The sequence below is a fragment of the Pogona vitticeps genome, chromosome 4 (genome assembly GCF_051106095.1).
Source record: "Pogona vitticeps strain Pit_001003342236 chromosome 4, PviZW2.1, whole genome shotgun sequence".
NCBI classification, from domain to species: domain Eukaryota; kingdom Metazoa; phylum Chordata; class Lepidosauria; order Squamata; family Agamidae; genus Pogona; species Pogona vitticeps.
Genome location: NC_135786.1, coordinates 127,600,352 through 127,619,511, shown reverse-complemented (window position 1 = coordinate 127,619,511; position 19,160 = coordinate 127,600,352). Strand labels below are relative to the sequence as shown.

Below are 19,160 nucleotides of genomic sequence, written 5' to 3'. Positions count from 1 at the left end.
ACATCCAAGTTGCTGGTGTCAGCATGGTCTCTTTGTCTCTATACTTCTTAAGTTATTCAGCCAGTGCCATGCCCCATATTCTTCTGCTACACCATGAGTCAGATATTCTATCTTTCCTGTCCTTCCACCCTTTCAAAATTTATTGTCTGACTGATAACCAACAATAAGAATGTTACCAACTCTTTCTGTATATGTTTAGTACTGACCTCTGCGAAAATGTACAAAAAGGCTGCCATTGGATTTATATTAAAAGTAACAGTTACAAGATGGTTAATCCCTTTACTAATTCCAAGTCAAAAATTTGAACCATTGATTTTATACCTTTAAGTTTGATTTCACCCCTCTTTCACTCCCCTTTTTATGACTAACAGAATGAAAAAAGTATACTGAATGTAAAGTAATTTATATGTACATATGGATGTTAAATTTGTAATTGGCAACTTAGTTTGATTACTGGTTATCTGTATCTGTACTTAATAAAATATTTTAAATACAATTTTTTAAAAGGCTAACATGTCTTAGTCTGACCTTGGCATCTGAAGAAGTTGGTTGCACGCCATGAAAACATACGGCAAATAAAAGTCATAGGATTTAAGGAACCACAAGACTTTTTTTGGCATTGTTGCTACAGCAAGCCAGTTGGTTAAGCGGAGGCAATTCGACAGTGAAGATCCAAATGGTCAGCAATCCAACAGGCCACAGCAATAACAATATGAAATTCATCCCATAACAAATACTATACCTTTTAAGGCAGGGGTGGGTGATTTCTGGAGCTCCACAGGCCACATGTTCTCATCCCTAGGACCTGGAAGATCACATGTGCTCATCCTACTTCTACCTGCCAGTTTTTGTTTTCTTGAAAAATTGGCTTTTAATCCTGTAAAATAATTGTGCCCTCCAGTGACAAAACAACAATAATTAAAACATTGATTAAATTTTTGAGGTGTGAAAGCCTATCAAAATATGGCTTGCCTCTCCATTCTCTCCCCCATGGAGAACATTCTGCGAAGAATTTTCAAATATTTTCATATTCCGAGGGTTGAGCGGGCAGTGGTTCTAAGGAACTGCATTTGGGCCTCTGGAGCTTGCATGTAGCACATCAGCCACATGTTTCTCACCTAGTGTAAGGTCTTACACTGCCATGATAGGAATGCATGGCTTGGCAAAGTCCAAACAGATATTGTTCTTGGCATTCTGCTTGGCCAGAACTAGAGCTGACACTGATGCTCACTGAGACCACAAACAAGGCTCAGCTATGACCCATTCATTGTGAGAAGAAAGCTGTTCTTAAGGATTCTCCTTGTTCCTGAGGAAGACACTATTTCAAAGAAGACTCTCCTTGAACTCAGCACTTCTGATGGTCTTCAGTTGGTCCCTTGCCTTCTTCTATCTTCACTCTTGAGGGCTAGCAGTGACTCATTCAAGATAAGGAACATCTTTCCTTTGCAGAAGCTGTAGCTCCCTACGGTCTAGCAAAGGTCCTGGAGTGCTCCAAGTTCAGCAGCGCTTGATGAGTCCTCATCATTCCCTGCCCCAGCTGCTCAGCTTTGTCCTCAACGGAGGGCTCCTCAGCTGGCAGCTTGGCAATAGACTCTTTATAACAAGCACAGATGTCCCAAACATTGATATGTGTTAGACTCGGACATAAAAAAGGGATTCCAGAAAATAGTCCAGAAAGTCAACTTCCCAGCAAGCCAAAGAAACCAGATTCCCTAGATAAACACAAATAGATGTGATACAAACTACCATGAACACAATATTCAGGAACCCATTCCAGGCCAAAAAACCCCCAACCACCTCTATTTTAGAAATAGCTGGTATTGCCAAATTCAAAGTACAGTGGTGCCTCGCTTTACGATTGCTCTGTTTAATGGTGAAACTGCATTACGATGAACTTTTCGCGATCACAAAACGATGTTTCCTATGGGGGAATTTCGCTTTGTGATGATCGGTTTCCTGCTTCGGGAACCAATTCTTCACAAAACAATTATCTTCTAACAGCTGATTGGCGGTTTCAAAATGGCCGCTGGGTAAACAAAATGGCCCCCCGCTGTTTTCTGGGACGGATTCCTTGCTGCACAGGCAGCGAAAATGGCCGCCCTATGGAGGATCTTTGCTGGACGGTGAGTTTCCAGTGCATCGGAACGCATTAAACGGGTTTTAATGTGTTTCTATGGACTTTTAAATTTCGCTTTACGATGTTTTCATTCTACAGCGATTTCGCTGGAACGAATTAACATCGTAATGCAAGGCACCACTGTACACCAAATCTATTAAGTTCACCAGGTTTACTGGACTAGATGCAAGTGTTGCAACGAACTAAGGCTGTTGTTGTTATTGTTATATGCTGTCAAGCTGCCTTCGACTTATAGTTGTCCTATGAGTGATCCCCAAACCATCCTGGCTTCATCAGCCCTGTTTGGCTCTGGTAAACGTGAGCCTTTGGCCTTCAGAGATAATTCAGGCTTGATTTGCTCTAGGACTTACTTTTTCATCTTTTTGGCAGTCCAGGGTATCTGCAAAACTCTCCTCCACCACCACATCTCAAATGAGTTGGGCTTTCTCACTGTCCAGCTTTCACACCTGTACGTAGTGATTGGGAATACAAGAGTGTGGATTATCTCTGCCTTGGTCTCCTGTGACACATCCTTACATTTGACATTTCAAGTCATTGCTGCTTTCTGCCAGTTAGATGATATCATCTGCATATCAACTTTCTTCCACCAATTTTCACTCAACTTTCATCTGAATCTAATCTGAGTTTCCATATGATACGTTTTGCATATACTGTAGATTGAACAGATAAAAGGATAAAATGCACCCCTGTCTGATATCTTTGCCTACAGTAGGGGTGTCCAACCTTTCACCTTCCCTGGGCCACATTAGAAGATGAAAATTTGGTTTGGCCCGCACATAAATTTGGCTTGGGCTGCATGGGAGGAGGGCAGCCCTAGCCGTCCTCTGCAGCCCTGCTCCACACGCTTACCGGCAGCTGCAATCTCAGATAGCAGAGGCTGCCAGCTTTGACTCCGGTGGCTTTATGGGGCCGGGAGGGGGTCCACCTATTGACAGGGACAGCGCAATGCAGTCATGCAGCCCCCCTCTCCCCTCCCCTCCTGCCCCTTCCTTCCTTCCCTCTCTCCCCCCCACCGTTGTGATGTGCCCCAGCCACATTCTGGCCGCAAGTGCCGGCAGTGTAACTTGAAACTTTAGAATTTCTTTAAAAATAAAAAATTGCACTGGGCCACATTATGAGCCGACCTGGGCTGCATGCGGCCCTCAGGCCACAGGTTGGACAAGCCTGGCCTACAGCAAACCATTCTTTCAATTTTCTGTCCTAATGGCAGCTTCTTGCCCACAATACCAGATACACATTAGGACAACCCATAGTGTCCCTGATCCATGGCTTTACATAAACACTTCCATCCAAGAGAGACTCAGGAAGTTGCTCCACTTCTTCAGTTCTTCATCAGGGTATCTTAGGAGATCTTGTAGTCGTTAGTGCACTTAGTTAAACAGGATCATACGTATATTTCCCTTTCCTTGGTTTCAATTTTGGGAAACAGCTATCTTTAAGAGAAAAGGCAGAGAAGCCTTAGTGGGTGTCAGCTACTCTCCCAATTAACATTCTCACAAAGTCAAAAGGCTGCGCCTCTTTTATGCCATTTTGGGCCAAACTCCGCAATGGTTGTAGACAGAATGGCGTAGCAGATCAACTACAAAATGGTGAAGATGAGTTCTGGCAACATTCTCTGGGTATGCCATTGTCATGCTTATGTCAAGGAGTCAAACACCAAAAGTCTGAACACAGAAGAGAACTGACCTCCCATGAATCTTCGGTCTTGTTTCAGACATGATGTACCACCATATGTGCACTTTGCTACCTATAGACCTACATTATGTTCCCGTGCACTGTTTCTGTGGCAGGACATCATCTGCATTTTAAATAGCACCAAATTGGTACATTTTGCAAGAGATTTAGAGAAGATACACGATTTGTCCCTCTTCCACCCCACCCCTCTTCCTTCTGACAGGGCACCTTTTGGTGCACTTTTCATTAGATCACTCTGGTCTAAGTTTGCCTGACCATGGGGGGAGGGGCTCTGTTCCCTCCGCCCTTGGATCTATGTTTCTGGCACGATCAAGAGATTATTTAAAAAGTTTCGAAAGGTCCTGGAACATTATTCTGACAGCGCACCCAACGCACACCTGGGCTTGTGGCACGTGCGGGCTTTGACACGCTCCAAGGCCCTTCCGGACGTTCGCTACCCAAGTCAGGAGGGGAGGCGCGAGAGCCCCTCTTCGGACTCCTCGCGCGGCCCGGGGCACTGTTGGCTCCGCCCCTTCCCGGCCGACGGAAGAGATCGCGGGCTTCTCAGCAGCCCAGGGTTTTGACAAGAGCCCCTTCACGTGTCTTTCTTCCGTCACACTTTCTGGCTTCTGCTGAATGTGGAACAGTCGTCGTTGCGGGTGCGGGGAGGACACCCGTTCTGGCCAAACACGCGGCGGGGCTCCCGCTCGATTCAGCCTGTACTGTATTTGCGTTTCTCAAGCGCGCCCGAGGCTTCCGGGGACCTGACTGAAAAGGGAGACACGCGATGCGGGGCGGCGGTCCTGCCCAAGCCCCTCCGGAGGGGAGGGGGCACCGGGCGCTTCCACCGACAGCAGGCGCTCGTCACGGACTCTCGTTCCTAACTTGGCCCAATTCCCCCGCTGAAACCTTCCCGGGCAAGCGCTCGGCGGCGCATCTTGAGGCAGCGGCACAACTCCACCCGCGCCTCAACCCCTCCGGGGCGTGAACGCCGAGTCCGCTTTTGTCCGCCGGAGTCGCTCCTCACCACAACTCCCAGAATCCGCCCCTGTGGCCCTGGTCCTTCCCCTCCTGCCCTATTGGCCTCCCTCGCATTCCGGCCCGGCTCGCTCTGGCTGCGGCCGCCGCCGCCCCTCCCTTCCCTCCAGCCCAACTTCCGAGCCGTCTGATGGGCTCGCTGGGCCGGTGCGCCTTTTGAGTGGCAGGCCTGTAGCCGCCACCCCCCACCCCCACCCCCCCATGCAAAACGTCCTTAAGCGCCGGGAGCAAAGCGGGGAGGGAGATCCTCCAGGAGGGGAGGGGAAAAGAAAAAAAAAACACTCATTGCAAGCTCTAGGGAGGTTAAAAAAAAGAAAAAGGAAAGTGCCACGACTTCACCCAGTCAGCAGCGCGGCGACGCAGCTCATCACCGGCGGCGCATCGGGGCCGGCGCGGAGGGAGCCTCCAGGCAAAACGCTGCACCGCCTCCGCCAGACGCGAGGGATTTTTTCCCAGCATCGCCGCCCGAAAGAGCGTTTGCAAGAGACGTCAGGAAAAGTTCAGCGAAAGGTAGAAAGAGGCAGAAGTTCACGTCCGTCTGGCTGCCCGAAGTGGAACGGGGTTGCGGGGAAAGGCTGCGCAGGGCCCCGGCGGCGGCGAGAGGCGAGCAAGGTGGCGCCGAGCGGTTGCCTCCGGCTTCCGAAAGCGGCGACGGCGCTCCCCCCCCCCCCCCGCTTTCCACAGGAACGCCGCGTTCGGAGCCGGGCGCCGGATTCCGACGACTCGGAACGTCAGGACCGGCCCGGAGCAGGGGCGTAGGCTCGCACAGCTGCGGGGAATGCCTTGCTGTCAACCCACGGGGGCGAGATAGAAGCACGCCCACCCCTCAGTTTTCCCCGCGGGGCAGAAGGGGGGGATGTTACTGTGTCCTCCCCCCTCGTGGGTCGTCTTTTTGGCCACGTGTATACATGTTGCGCGTCAAAGCTCAGCAGGAGTCTTTTCACCCCCAAATGGGAAAACTTGACAGTGTTAGCCTTTGTTTTTGCTCAGAGCTGGCCGGTGGGGTGCGTGGGTGGGCGTGAAACCTTCGACTAGGAAGGAGACAGAGCTTGTCTCTGGGATTGTATCTGATTGCTGAAAAAGCCTTGCACTACATTTATGCAAGGAGTAAAACCTCAGCGTTAATCCGGAATAAAAAGCACCTCCTTATCGGCAGGGCTAATGCGCATCAGAGCCCCCCTCACTGCATCCATCCGAGGATAAGAGAGAGAGAAAAATTCTCCCCGCTTGTGGGAGTCAGTCAGGGACGACCTGAGAGGAAAGGGCACGGGTCAGCGATTTTAGGAATGGCAATCACGGGCGCGCGAACCGCGGGGTTTGAGGCATCCCTGAGGCCGACGGTTCTTGGGGGGGGGGGGTGGCCGTTCCTGTTTGCGAGGAACCGATCGGCTGTTTTGAGACCCTCCGGCGGGCAAGCAAGCAAGCAAGCCAGCCGTGGGCAGGGCGAGAAGGTTTCCGCTTCAAGCCAGAAACTGAACTCTGAGGGACTCGGCAAGCTGGACGCCTCTCCGTGAAAACCGGTTTGGTGTAGGCATGTAAACGGGTGCTCTTCTCGCCCACCGGATTCAGCCAGCTGCCTTGTCGCCCGAAACCACGAGCGTCCCCCTCGTTCGCTTGCCCTGGTGGACACAGGACCACTCCGTGCCATGCCGTGCCGGACCAGGCTTACCCGGAATGGCGACGTGTCCAATTCTCCTGGTAGGAGGAGCTCTGTGCTGCTCCGTGACTGGCGCCTCCTCCTCCTCCTCCTCCTCACTCTTCCCTGAACTTTTTGGCAGGTTCTTAAATTGCTTCTCCAGGATTTATTTTGGCCTCATCTGCTTGCCTAGTCTTCCCATTCCCGCTAGCTCGTTGCTCCCCATCCACTGGGGCTAGGAAAGCTGCCAGCTAGTATGCCTAATTTATAAACATCTTGTGTCCCCACCACTGCCTCCCTGGCAGGTAGGCTTCCTTTCTTCCCTCCACAACCAGGAGCTCTGCCATGCTTTCCCCATGCTCCTGGTAACCTTGAAATACCCCGTGCTTCTTCTGCTTACCAATTTTCGTGCGTTTTCCCCCCACATCTCTCCCACCCCTATTTGGTCCTGGTTGTAAACTCCAGCTGCCCGGTAGTGTTGACTGAACCTTTCAGAGTTTGGCTGGCTTTCTGGGACCTGATTGACTCTCTTCCCTTCTACCTGTCCAGATGAGTGGTGGTTACAGAGGACATGCATTCACCGACAGGGCTCCATAACCATTTTTAGTTGCCATGAAAAAAGAGAAGAGATTTCAGCAGTGAAACAATTAAATCGATTAGGTTAAACATGAATATCACGAGTGTTGAAAATATTTACATCTTTAGAATGCTCTAAACAAGGAAGTTTAAATTGCCGGAGAGTAGGCCATTCTGATAAAAGAAGGATGAACTCCTGAGGAGTTCAAAAACCTAAGTGCAGATGCTGAAAAGAACCTGTTCCTGGTCCAAGTGAAGAGTATTTGATGACTCCTTTCCATTGTTTTAACTCCCTTGAGAGCACTGCATCTTCATAAATACATTTTCGGGGGCAGAGGGAGGAATTGTCTTGAGGAGACCCATCATAATGGAGATTGTTCAAGCTGAATTCACACAGTAGCCATGGGACTGCTTTCGAAATAAAATTGACCTGCTCGATCTGTTGGTCTTTGACCCACTCTGTTTCTGGCCAAAGTGTGGGGGTGAGGAGAGATGGGAAAGGTCCTGATAATTGGCCTGAATACTGGAGATTCTCCAAAGCCCAGTGAACGGTAGGGACCTGTTTGCCTGGGAACGAGGAAGGGAAGCAGGGGCTTGTTTTGTGCTTCCAGTGGCTGAAACAAGTCTCAGCCTTTCTCTGCAGTTGTGACATTGAAGGCTTGTTGATGGGGGTAAGGTTGTTGTGGCCAGTAGAGAGGTGACCATTGAGCACCACCACTTGTCAATGTCCAGCTCCAATGCTCCCCTCTGGAAGTCACTGAAGGACTGGGAAGCTTGAGGTTTTGTTTGTCTGCTATGTAATAGAGGCACTTCTCGAAGCGTTTTCTCCAGCTTGTCACATGAATGGTTGCATTCAACGGTTGGTGAAGCTCAGCATGTCAGTGGGAGATGGCTTTTCCTTCCTGCCTTTGTCAGCAGGAGAGGAGGGTGAGGTATGTCACCCTTGGATCAATTAACAGCACGGACAGTGGGTAGGACTATTGAAAGCAGATAAGAGGTCTCCCCCTTGCCAAAGTTGGGAAAAGACACAGTAAGGTAAAGTTAGGGTACCCTTGGACTTGGGAGTAACCAGATACTTCATGAAACTGGGGTAGAGAAAAGATTTGGAGAACAATGTGGTGTGCTGCGAGAACAAGCTCCAAATATAAGGAGAAATGGAGAGCGCAATGTCTCCTGTACCTTCGCTGATCTGTTCCAAGGGATTTTGACATTTTAGCTCTATGAGTGACTTTCTTGTTAAGAAAGATGGAGCACATCCAAACACTGTGAATTAATGCCAACAGATGAACTGATATGGGAAACTTAACGGTCCTCCAGATTTTTCTGGGGCTGCAATTGCCACAATCAGTCACCACTGCCAGTGCTTGCCAGACCAATCTAGTAATATCCAGAGGACCACATTCCCTACTCTTGCATTATATGAAAACCAGAGGACATGTATCTGTTCCTTTCTGCACGTAATAAGTAAGGTGTCCAAATTCAACAAGTGTATGCTACTGAAAAAAAAAGGAGTTTGAAAAAGTTCAAACAGCTCTTTCATGAGGCCCAGTTCAGAAGATCAAAAGTCTTGTTCCATGGCAGTATGACATTCTAATGAATTTAGGGCTTAGAAAAGATTCACTGATCAAAAGTTCTGCCAGCTTAAGAGCAGGGTCATACTATCTCATGATCCATCAAACCAGAATATTGGAAGTTAAGGCCCTAATAGATGTGCTGTGTGAACAGGAATGATCACAGTACAGTATAACAAAAGACATGTGCTTACAACTTCTGTTCATGCATCCGCATTTTGCCTTGGTATTTTAGGCTCAAATCCAGATGGTGTGGGAAGGTGTAGCGGAAGTCTACCCCCTTCTTCCTGTATAGAAATATAAACTTTCTGGAAAATTTTGTAGACTTGAGGGATTTTTTGTAGGAAAAACACAGAAATTTAAGGGGAAATTTAAGTATATGCAATACTTGCTTTCATATCAAACCGAAACTTGTCTTGCTGCTTTTGCAACATAAAATTCTTCATCATAGCACAGCTGGCATATAAAATTGTATAACTATGTGGCATATTTATAAAATTTTAAATATAAAACCTTGGCTTTGTACAAGCAAAATTGTGAGCATTTCTTTCTTTCTTTCTTTCTTTCTTTCTTTCTTTCTTTCTTTCTTTCTTTCTTTCTTTCTTTCGTTCGTTCGTTCGTTCGTTCGTTCTTTCTTTCGTTCTTTCTTTCGTTCTTTCGTTCTTTCGTTCTTATTGAACCATGCTGTATGTTGCTTGTATCAGTTAGCTGGCTGGATTCTAAAACAGATGGGTGAATCCATGGTGTTTGAAAATAAATACTTCATATCAGTATTTTATTTATTTAAAATATTTTTATCCTATCTTTGTCATTAAAAGGACTTTTCTTGCAAGTCAGTCTCACATAGGTACTGGGTTTAGGTAATCATGATTTCATTTTAGGGTGTTTATAAATTTTTACCTAAACTTTGTTGGCAAAACAGTGTGTTAGGATGTACCAGTGCCATGCTAAATCTTCTACAAGAAGTGCTCCTAGAATACTATCTGTGAAGATTCCCAGTCACCCAGGTGTGGTTATCTGGAAGTTGAGTCATGGCAACTAGACTTCTTTCTTACTAGGTTGCTACTCATCCAAGTAGCTTCTTAAGTCTCAGGAGAGTTGGTAGGAGACCCCTGATTATTCTACATGTTGGTTTCACTTCCCCCTGGTCTGAAGAGTCTCATTAGACAAACCTATTCAGACCAAGGGGAAGTGAAACCAACTACCAACTCTCCTCAGACGGAAGAAGCTACAGTGGGGTCTCTACTTAAGAACGTCCCTACTTAAGAACAATTCTACTTAAGAACAGCTCCGTTTGCTAAATTTTGCTTCTACTTGAGAACAGAAATCCTAGATAAGAACAGGAAAAAAAACCTTTCCTGCTCTTTTTTTAACCTTAGGTCATCTTAGGTTAAAAAAAAATCTCCCCCTAGTGGTAGAGTACGTATTAATCAGCTTTGCATTAGTTCCTATGGGAACTAATGCTTCAATGTACGAACGCACCTCTACATAACAAAAAAACAGCCAGAACGGATTAATTGGTTTTCAGTCCATTGCTTCAAAATTAGCTTCGTCAGAAGTGCTTTTAACACTGTTCCCTGACCTAAGAAAAAAAGAAAAATATCCCCCTCTAGTGGCAGAAGGCGGAATGGCAGCTTCCCATTAGTTTCTATGGACGGAAAAGAGCAGATACGGATTAAATGGTTTTCAATGCATTCCTATGGGAAATGCAGATTCTACATAAGAACTTTTCCACTTGAGAACCACCTTCCAATACGGATTAAGTTCTTAAGTAGAGACCCCACTGTACTTGGTTGAGCAGTGAAACGTTTTAACCTAAAAAGAAAGAGGTCCAGTTGCCATGACTCAACTTCCAGATACTCCTGGAGGAGTGAATCTCTTGACTCACTGTTTCCCTCCACTTGTTGGTAAAACTGAGGAGGTTTGCATAGGATTCCAGTGTACCTTTCTCAGTTCTGTTCACTTCAGAGGTGTTCACCTCTTAAGTTCAATACGTGTAAAGCCTGATCTGTACACTTTTACCATGTTCACATGTAACATTCACCATACATACATTGTACACAAATTAACAATCTTTACATTCATCTAGTTATTCAAATATAATGAAGGATACCGTGTTCATACAGAGGTCTCTGGCTGAGAGCCCAGTATTTTTTTTACCCATTGAAGGATACTGCTTCACTTGGAACAACATGTGAAATAACTATGTAACTCTTACACTGCTGATGTTACAGTAGTATGAAAGCTTAAGAAGTAGAGAGGGAAATTTGAGTAAATTAATTCCTTGTGTCTAATTCAAGCAGTTAACTTAGAAAAATACTGCTTGCCTAGACAGAAGTACAGCTCTCCTCTGCTCAGTGGGGATTATATAGGATTGTGCTCCCAATTTTTTTAGAAAGCTATCTACCCCATAAAATAACCACTATGAAACACTAGGGGAATAATAAAGAAAACTTGCTGCCATGTATTGTTTGTTTTAAAATTAATTTCAAAATACATTACTGCCTCGCAAGATGATGTTAATTCGTTCCGCGATAATCACTGTCTTGTGAAAACATTGGAATGCATTGAAATCTATTTAATGCGTTCCAATGGAGAAAAAAATTGTCATCTTGCAAAAATCGTCCATAGAAAACATAATCTTGCGAAACGCGGTCCCCCATTGGAATGCATTGAAAACTATTTAATGCATTCCAATGGGGGGGGGAACTGTCTTGCGAAGCATTGGTCTAAAAAAAATAAGTCTTGTGAAGCATGGACCCAAACATCGTCTAGCGAAAATCGCCCATAGGAAAAACGTTTTGCGAAGCGCAAGAGCGATCGCAAAAACCCATCGTCTTGCGGATTGATCATTCCACGAGGCAATCGTCTTACAAGGCAGCACTGTAAATCCATATGATTTTTGACATGGAATAATTCAGATGCAGAGCTTGGAAAGATTGTTCTTGAGAGCTAGAACTTCCACACTCTCCCAGACACCCAGGCAAGTGGGTCATACTGGCTAAGGGATTCTGGGGCTTGAACTCAGAAGCAAGCAGAATAAAACAAATAGGAGTTCAAGTCGGATCAATTGGTTATTCGGTTAGGTTATTCAGTTACCACCTACTGAAAGGCTGGAATGCAGATGTAGACCTCACAGTAGTCACTTTCCAGTTTCAAAGCTGCTGTTGTAGCTAATATTGTTTACTCATTCCTCCTGTGGCCTGATCAGGTTGTTTCCTCTCTCAAATCATCCACTTTCTCTCAAAACTAAGTCACCCAAAACACTGAACCAAGATGAAATTTTAAATTTTATCCTCAGATTCTCCTATGGGATGCCCCCAGAGGGCAAAAGGGTTATGCAGCAGGCACACCAGTCTCATTATCTCTTGTCATTTCGGTCAGCTTCCATCTATGGAGGGTGACTCTGCCACTCCTAGGGTGAGGGAAGCCTTCCTCCCTGTGGGGAGAATCACAGAAATGACTGCGGTGTCCCTTCCTCATATGTTTCCTCCGTTCTGTTTATCAGTACATGCATGCCCTGTCCAGGCATTCAGGATATGGTTTAGATAACTTTGAAATTAAGGTTTCTGATCACAGAAGGTGATAGTACATGTAGAGGAGGTTGTCCTCTTTAAACTGTTGCTCCATATATGACAAGATCAGTGCAGGATGGAGAGGTGTTAATCTGCTCCCCTTTTTTCAAGCCTTCTGATGCAGTGGTTCAACTGCAGTATTGCAACTAAGATTCTGCTCACAATCTGAATTTGATCCCAAAGGACTCGGGTAGCCAGGTTGAAGTTGACTGAGCTTTGTATCCTTCAGAGGTTGGTAGATTAATTGCACAGCTCACCGGGAGGGGGGGAAGTGGATAAATGTGTAGCCTGCACGATTTAATTTTAAACCGCCCAGTGAATGCTTTAAGATCAATGGGACAGTATATAATGCTTTTTACAAGCATTCAGGTTAGCGCTGCCTAGAATGACTGAATGTGTATGATGGTTTAACATTATACGTGAGCCTGAATCCTATTGCGGACTTACACTGGTTTGAGTATAATTGCCAAAATCAAGGCAGACAATTGCCACTAATTAAAGAATTGCTGCTCACGATTCTAGTCATGTAGCAAATCACACAACTTGGAATGCAAATGGCAACTTCTTAATGAGTGGCCATTCCCTGCTGTAGTTGGTGCATTTACATCCACATTGGTGTAGATATGCAATAAAATTCTGGCCTTTTACTCCTTTTTATTTCCATTGATGTTAGTTACAGTATATTGATTTGTACCCTGTTTCCCTGATAGTAAGACCTAACCTGAAAATAAGCCCTAGTATGATTTTTTCAGGATGCTTGTAAGTCCTACAAGCCCTACCCCCAAAATAAGCCCCAGTTAAATGAAACCCTGCCCTCCACCATTGTGCAGCAACCAGAAAAAGATGATATGACTGTATTTGAATCAATGTAGATCATTGTACAGTACATGAAAAAAATAAAACATCTCCTGAAAATAAGCCCTAATGTATTTTTGGAGAAAAATTAATATAAGACCCTGTCTTATTTTTGGGGAAACATGGTATGTTGTCTGTGCAAATTCTTATTCACAATTTTTAGGTATCTAGATGTGATCTAGATGTCTAGTGCCTCAGTGTCTCCTTAACTTGTAGAAATGCTCGTTGAATTTGTGCAGAACAAGAAACCTATGACATTCATTTACAATTATGTCTTGTTATATGATAAATATGATCTGCAAGGCTTTAGGAATAGAATGAGGAATTAGAGTGCTCATTCAACAGAAGCTGGCTCTAGCTTCTATCTCTGCTGCAACTATGGGCCTCAAAATGTGAATTATTCACAAAAACATGATCTATTTATACAGTACAGTGGGGTCTTGACTTGAGAACTTAATCCGTATTGGAAGGCGGTTCTCAAGTCAAAAAGTTCTCAAGTCAAATCTGCATTTCCCATAGGAATGCATTGAAAACCATTTGTTCCGTATCTGCTCTTTTCCGTCCATAGAAACTAATGGGAAGCTGCTATTCCGCCTTCGACCACTAGAGGGGGATATTTTGTTTCTTTTTTTCTTAGGTCAACAAAGGTTCAGGGAAGGCAGGGAAAAGACAGTCCAGGCAGTACAGTACCAGGCAGTCTGAAGACTGTCTCCCAATCCACTCTCTAAACGCTGGGAGGAGTGAGGAAGCAGACAGGCACCCTTTTCACTGGCCAACAGTTAACTGAAAGTTCACATTTTGCACTTTCCCTGCCTCCCACGTGGGTTTTTTTCAGTTCTTAACTCAAATCTAAGTACTTAAGTCAAGTCAATATTTTCCTATGAGAGCGGTTCTTAAGTGAAAATGTTCTTAACTCAAGCCATTCTTAAGTCAAGACCCCACTGTACTAGAAATGCCAACATCTTTTTAACAAAGATTTGAGCAATTCCATTAACTGCCAGCAGAGCAGTTCACCCATTTGACCTGCAAACAAGTACCGTATCCCATTCCTTTTGGGGATAAGTTATTATATATAATCAGTTTTCTATTGCAGCAGTCTGCAAATGCTGTGGATATGCATATTCTCTTATCTATCTATTCTTGGTTATTGGAGGTAAATTCTCCATGTCCTTTTGTTGGCTGAAAGATAAAATGTGGTTGACTGACATCACCACGGTTGCCGTGATATGTTGAATCCAGCTTGTTCAGATCTTTGCTAAGTGCCCTTTTCCAGCCCCCTGAGAGGAGTTGCTAGGGTCTGTTGCAGCATTGATGCCTTCATAGTATATAACAAGGCCACTCTTTTGTAGTGTCAGAAAGCACACTAGATGTTTATAGAACAAGTCAAAAATACTACCTGCTTTGCTGGGGTGGGAAGCAGTGTACTGTATTTAAAATACCTAACTGTCCAGCAAATTACAGTGTGCCTATTTGAGACATGATTCCCTACTCTTCCTCCTGGGAACAGAGCCAGCCTGTGTGGCCCTGGGCAGGCTGCACAGTCCCAGGATGCCCCCAGAAGAAGGGAATGGCAAACCACTTCTGAGTACTCGCTACCTGGAAAACCCGAAAAGAGGTGCCGTAAATCAGAATTTTTAGTCTGTTGTTTCAGTTCATGGGGTATTCTTGGCAAAGATACTGGAGTGGCTTGCCAGTTCCTGCTCCAGGTGGATCGCATTTAGTCAGAACTCTCCGCTATGTCCTGTCCGTCTTGGGTGTCCCTGCACGGCACAGCCCATAGCTTCTCTGAGTTACTCAAGCCCCTTCGCCACAACAAAGCAGCAATCCATGAAGGGGTGGACTGCAAGGAGAACAAATCTATCCATTTTGAAGGAAATCAACCCTGAGTGCTCACTGGAAGGACAGATCCTGAAGCTGAGGCTCCAATACTTTGGCCATCTCATGAGAAGAGAAGACTCCCTGGAAAAGACCCTGATGTTGGGAAAGTGTGAAGGCAAGAGGAGAAGGGGACGACAGAGGATGAGATGGCTGGATAGTGTCATCGAAGCTACCATCATGAATTTGACCTAACTCCGGGAGGCAGTGGAAGACAGGAGGGCCTGGCATGCTCTGGCCCATGGGGTCACGAAGAGTCAGACACGACTAAGCGACTAAACAACAACAACAAATCAGAATTAACTTGATGGCAAATGATTACTTATTAGACCAGGGTGGACAAGGTCTCTGGGTGTCAGTTTCCCATTTTCAGGAACCACTCAAACAAACAAGAAAACAAACAATAAACAGAATTTCACTTCTAGTTTTCTAAACAGCTTTTTTAAAAGTTTAAAATGCAAGGATGAATTGAAAACTGTTCTAGGAGGTCAGCTGCCATTCCCAGAGGCTTGCAGACATGTTGTTTTGCCTTTTAGCCTCTATCCCCCCGCCCCAAAAATGGGGCAATCTAGGGATAGAGCTTGGGAGCCATATGCAGTTTGTGGGCAGCATTTTGCCTACCCTTGGGTAGACAGATTGGCTGTGACACATTTGGGTGGTGAAGCATATCGCTTGAATGCAGTAGGCCATATGTTCACTATCTGGCAGGTTCAGTTTTAAAAAGGGATAGCAAAATGGGGAAGATGTCTTTCCTGAGAGTGGGATTGTGTCACATGCTGTATTGTTAACAGGTTCTTCATTCATCCTAACACAATCTTTTTTTTTTTTTTTGCAGATTAGGACAAGGAAATTTAAAAAATGGATTTTTACGACCCTCAGACACTGAGCGTCATGGTTTTTGGAGGATTCATGCTGGTTTCAGCCATTGGGATATTTCTGGTGTCCACCTTTTCTATGAAAGAGACGTCGTACGAAGAAGCTTTGGCAAAGCAACGCAGGGAGCTGGAGAAAGCCAGCCAGCCCAAAGTAGAAAAGAAGAAAAAAGAGAAGCCTGCTGAGAAGAAAGGAAAGGCCAAAAAAAGGGAGGAGAAACCTAATGGCCAAATAGCTGAACCAGAACCAGATGTGGATGCTGCTCACAGTGCTAAAGAGGCGAATCCTGAACCAGTCTTGGTTACTGAACCAGTTGTGCAGGCACCTGTTGGGTCACTTGCACCTCCTCCTCCTCCTCCTCTGGAGAAGGAAAAACTAACCCCTTCCCCTAAAGAGAAGAAAAAAAAGGAAAAGAAAGTGGTAAAGGAAGAGATGCCTCCTAGCCTGGCCATTTCGACTCCACCAGCTACTGTGTCAAAAGATCTGATTCCTGATATGGTTCCCAAAGAAAAGCCAGTCGCTGCTTTTCCTCAGCAGAATGCTTCTTTTGCCAACTCTGTAGCTGTCAAAAACCAAGAAGCCCTTGGAAACCAAGAGGAACAAAAGCAAGATGGGACATCTAAGAAAAAGGCTGTTGCGAAGAAGAAGAGAGAATCAAGTAAGTCACCTGCTGAAAATGTCATGTTAGATCTTGTAGATAAAATGGCAATGTATAATTAACCATTTGATGTATAGATCTTCCAAAGGTGTAGGTAGATAATAGTGTGTTAGCATAACATCCCAAGCATGGACGTTTACACCTTCACCCCTGCTTTTCCTTTTTTTTCGGCACCACCAAAAGCTAGCCAAAGTAACGACATTCTGAATAATTTACAGACTTTCCTGCTTTGGCCTTTAGCAGCCCCCACTCTGAAGACGTATTGTGTACTTAACCAAATGTGATAATCTCTGAGCAAAGGAGGTTTCATAATTGAGGCACAACTACCAAGAATGCCTCTCTGCCTATTTATTCTGGCAGTACATACACTGCAGATTTGATGAGCTAATTCCTAGTTGATTACAGAAGATAGAATAGAACAGCCATCCACGCATTGGTCGTTCTTCATTTGGGGTCACTGGGATTGGGGCTTTGCTTCCGAAATGCCGTTGAATACCAGAGGTGCTAGAAGTGTAGTCAGAAACAATATTCCACCGTCATCGCAGTTCAGAGCAGGGCTGAAGGTTGTGTGTCTTGTGCTGTGCTCCAAGTGCCTCTGCAGTACAAGATAGCATAGTCTCATCCTTCATCTTACTAAGAATCACTTCCAGACATTCAGAGCTCTTCAGCAAGAGAAAGGACTGCATAGAAGGTGGTAGATTCTGCTATGCTAGAGGTTTTTCAGTAGAGGGTGGATGGCCACCAGTTAAGGATGCTTTAGCTGCATTTTGCTACATTCACAGGGGATTGCACTTTGTGTTACCTTCCAGCTATGATGTTGAGCTGGAGGGCACGGTTGCAATGCAGTTCTGGTGCAGGATTGTGCCAAAGTAACATCTAAAGAATGGCCCTAGACTGCTTTCAGGAACTACCCGGAAAAGACCGTATACAGCCACATTCTGGGAGCTGGGTCACAGTGCCAGGGTCTGCTGGAGCCCTTGTTACAGGGAGCATGACCAACTTGTGTTTTCTGGGAGACATGCCCACCAAGATTAGCCTGGAGTGTGTGCGGTTTTCCATGCTCTGCCATCTGTATGGCCATGGGCAAACTGTAGGGTTCTGTGAGCCACTTCTGACTAGCTAGGGAATCCTGGAGGGTCTCCATAAGTTGGAATCAATTTGATGGGAAGTGTTTGTTCATATCTGGAGTTGCACAAGAACAATGTACTGTAACATCAGATGTGAGAATACTGGTCATGGTAATCTCTATAGGAAAATAGCTTAATAGAAGAGCCTCGTGGCGCAGTGGTTAAACTGCTGTAGTGCAGCCAAAACTGTGCTCATGACCTGGGGTTCAATCCCAGATAGCCGGCTCAAGGTTGACTCGGCCTTCTATCCTTCCGAGGTCGGTAAAATGAGTACCCAGCTTGCTGGGGGGAGGGGGGCAATGTGTAGCCTGCATGATTAACTTGTGAACCGTCCAGAGAGTGCTTGAAGCACTATGGGGCGGTATATAAGCAGCGCACTTTTTAATAGAGTAAGGGCTGCACTGCAGCTTAGAATGTTGTTTTCCTGTATTTTCAGCTACAACAGAGTCAACATTACTGGAGCTGTGTCTCTTCAATACCCACTAGTGAGGTGATTGCCCGGGTGGTTAGGCAAGGACATCTCATTGCTTTGGCATGTCTGTTCTAGTGCCCAGAAGAGTTTTCTCTTTAAAAACACAACTGAGCAAATGCCTTCAGTTTTTCATTCTTTCTTTGAAGCAATTGGGTGGGATAGATATCGTTGGTTGGGGGTAGGGGGTTGCCTCAGCACAGACACAAATCATAAAAGTGGAGATACACATATATAAAAGAACCTCTATACTGAGAAGGAGCTATTACTACTCCCCCCACTCTCTCTTTCCCATCCATGTAAATGTTATCATTCCAAATATGCCAAGCAAGGCACATTTTGAATTCCTGTGTAACAAAATGAGCTGAAAATTTTCATTTTGATAAAAACTGTGGACACATTAGTACTGCTGTGTAAAGCACATACCATGTGTTCATTTTAACTTGACACACAAAAAACTCAGTACAAACAGAAAAATTGGAGGGCAAAGTCTAACCACAGCAAAGTGTATGAGAAATCCTGTCAGCACTTGTCAGAGCTATGGAAGTCCCTTGTTAAATTTCACATTTCTATAAATAACCAATTTCCTTGGCATTTTATCTAGAAATGAGTGTAGGCGTTCTTTACATTTAGCACTCTTACATGGCCAAGGTTTTGTTCAATCTGTTGAGGGGTCTTCTGAGTATAAATGATAACATCTACTATCCCTGTCCCAAAGATTTCCGGTTCTAATTGTGGAATGCAATTCATCTTACTCACCGAAAAGTCACAACTGTGGAGACCCACAACCTATACATTCTTACAATGTGCAGTTACCATATACCATCCCTGGTTTTCATGCCACCTAGCTTGATAAAGCCTTTTGAGGAACTGCAGAGATAAACAGCTAGATTACACCCCACACTGTAGCCTCTGGAGCGGGCAGGCAGAGTACACTGGTGGGGTGGCCAAACTCCTTATGTCAAGATAATTGGTAGTAAGAGATACCCATCGGAGATACCTAAAGGATTTGCCCACTGGTTGAAAGAGAGAACAGCAGGCAAAGACATGCACTATTTGCTCAGACATAAGAATGATTTAGAAAAAAATGACATCT

The 19,160-nt window shown here is 45.2% G+C and overlaps 1 protein-coding gene and 1 long non-coding RNA gene across 3 annotated transcripts in view; one reads left to right on the top strand and one right to left on the bottom strand.

Moving 5' to 3' along the window:
• Positions 1–1,593: 1,593 nt before the first annotated feature.
• LOC144588917 (uncharacterized) lies at positions 1,594–4,338 on the bottom strand. Its single transcript, XR_013544677.1, has 3 exons — positions 4,210–4,338; positions 2,488–2,583; positions 1,594–1,712 (listed from the first exon to the last, which is right to left on the bottom strand). It is a non-coding gene; the product is annotated as an uncharacterized LOC144588917 (long non-coding RNA).
• Positions 4,339–5,217: 879 nt separating this feature from the next.
• The window catches only part of RRBP1 (ribosome binding protein 1), an 82,773-nt gene continuing 68,830 nt past the window's right edge, over positions 5,218–19,160 (top strand). For both annotated transcript variants that reach the window (XM_020814588.3, XM_020814587.3), the window contains exons 1-2: positions 5,218–5,359; positions 15,773–16,468. In XM_020814588.3, the coding sequence (XP_020670247.3) occupies positions 15,796–16,468 (673 nt within the window). In that variant the 5' untranslated portion in view covers positions 5,218–5,359; positions 15,773–15,795. The remainder of the gene's footprint in view (positions 5,360–15,772; positions 16,469–19,160) is intronic.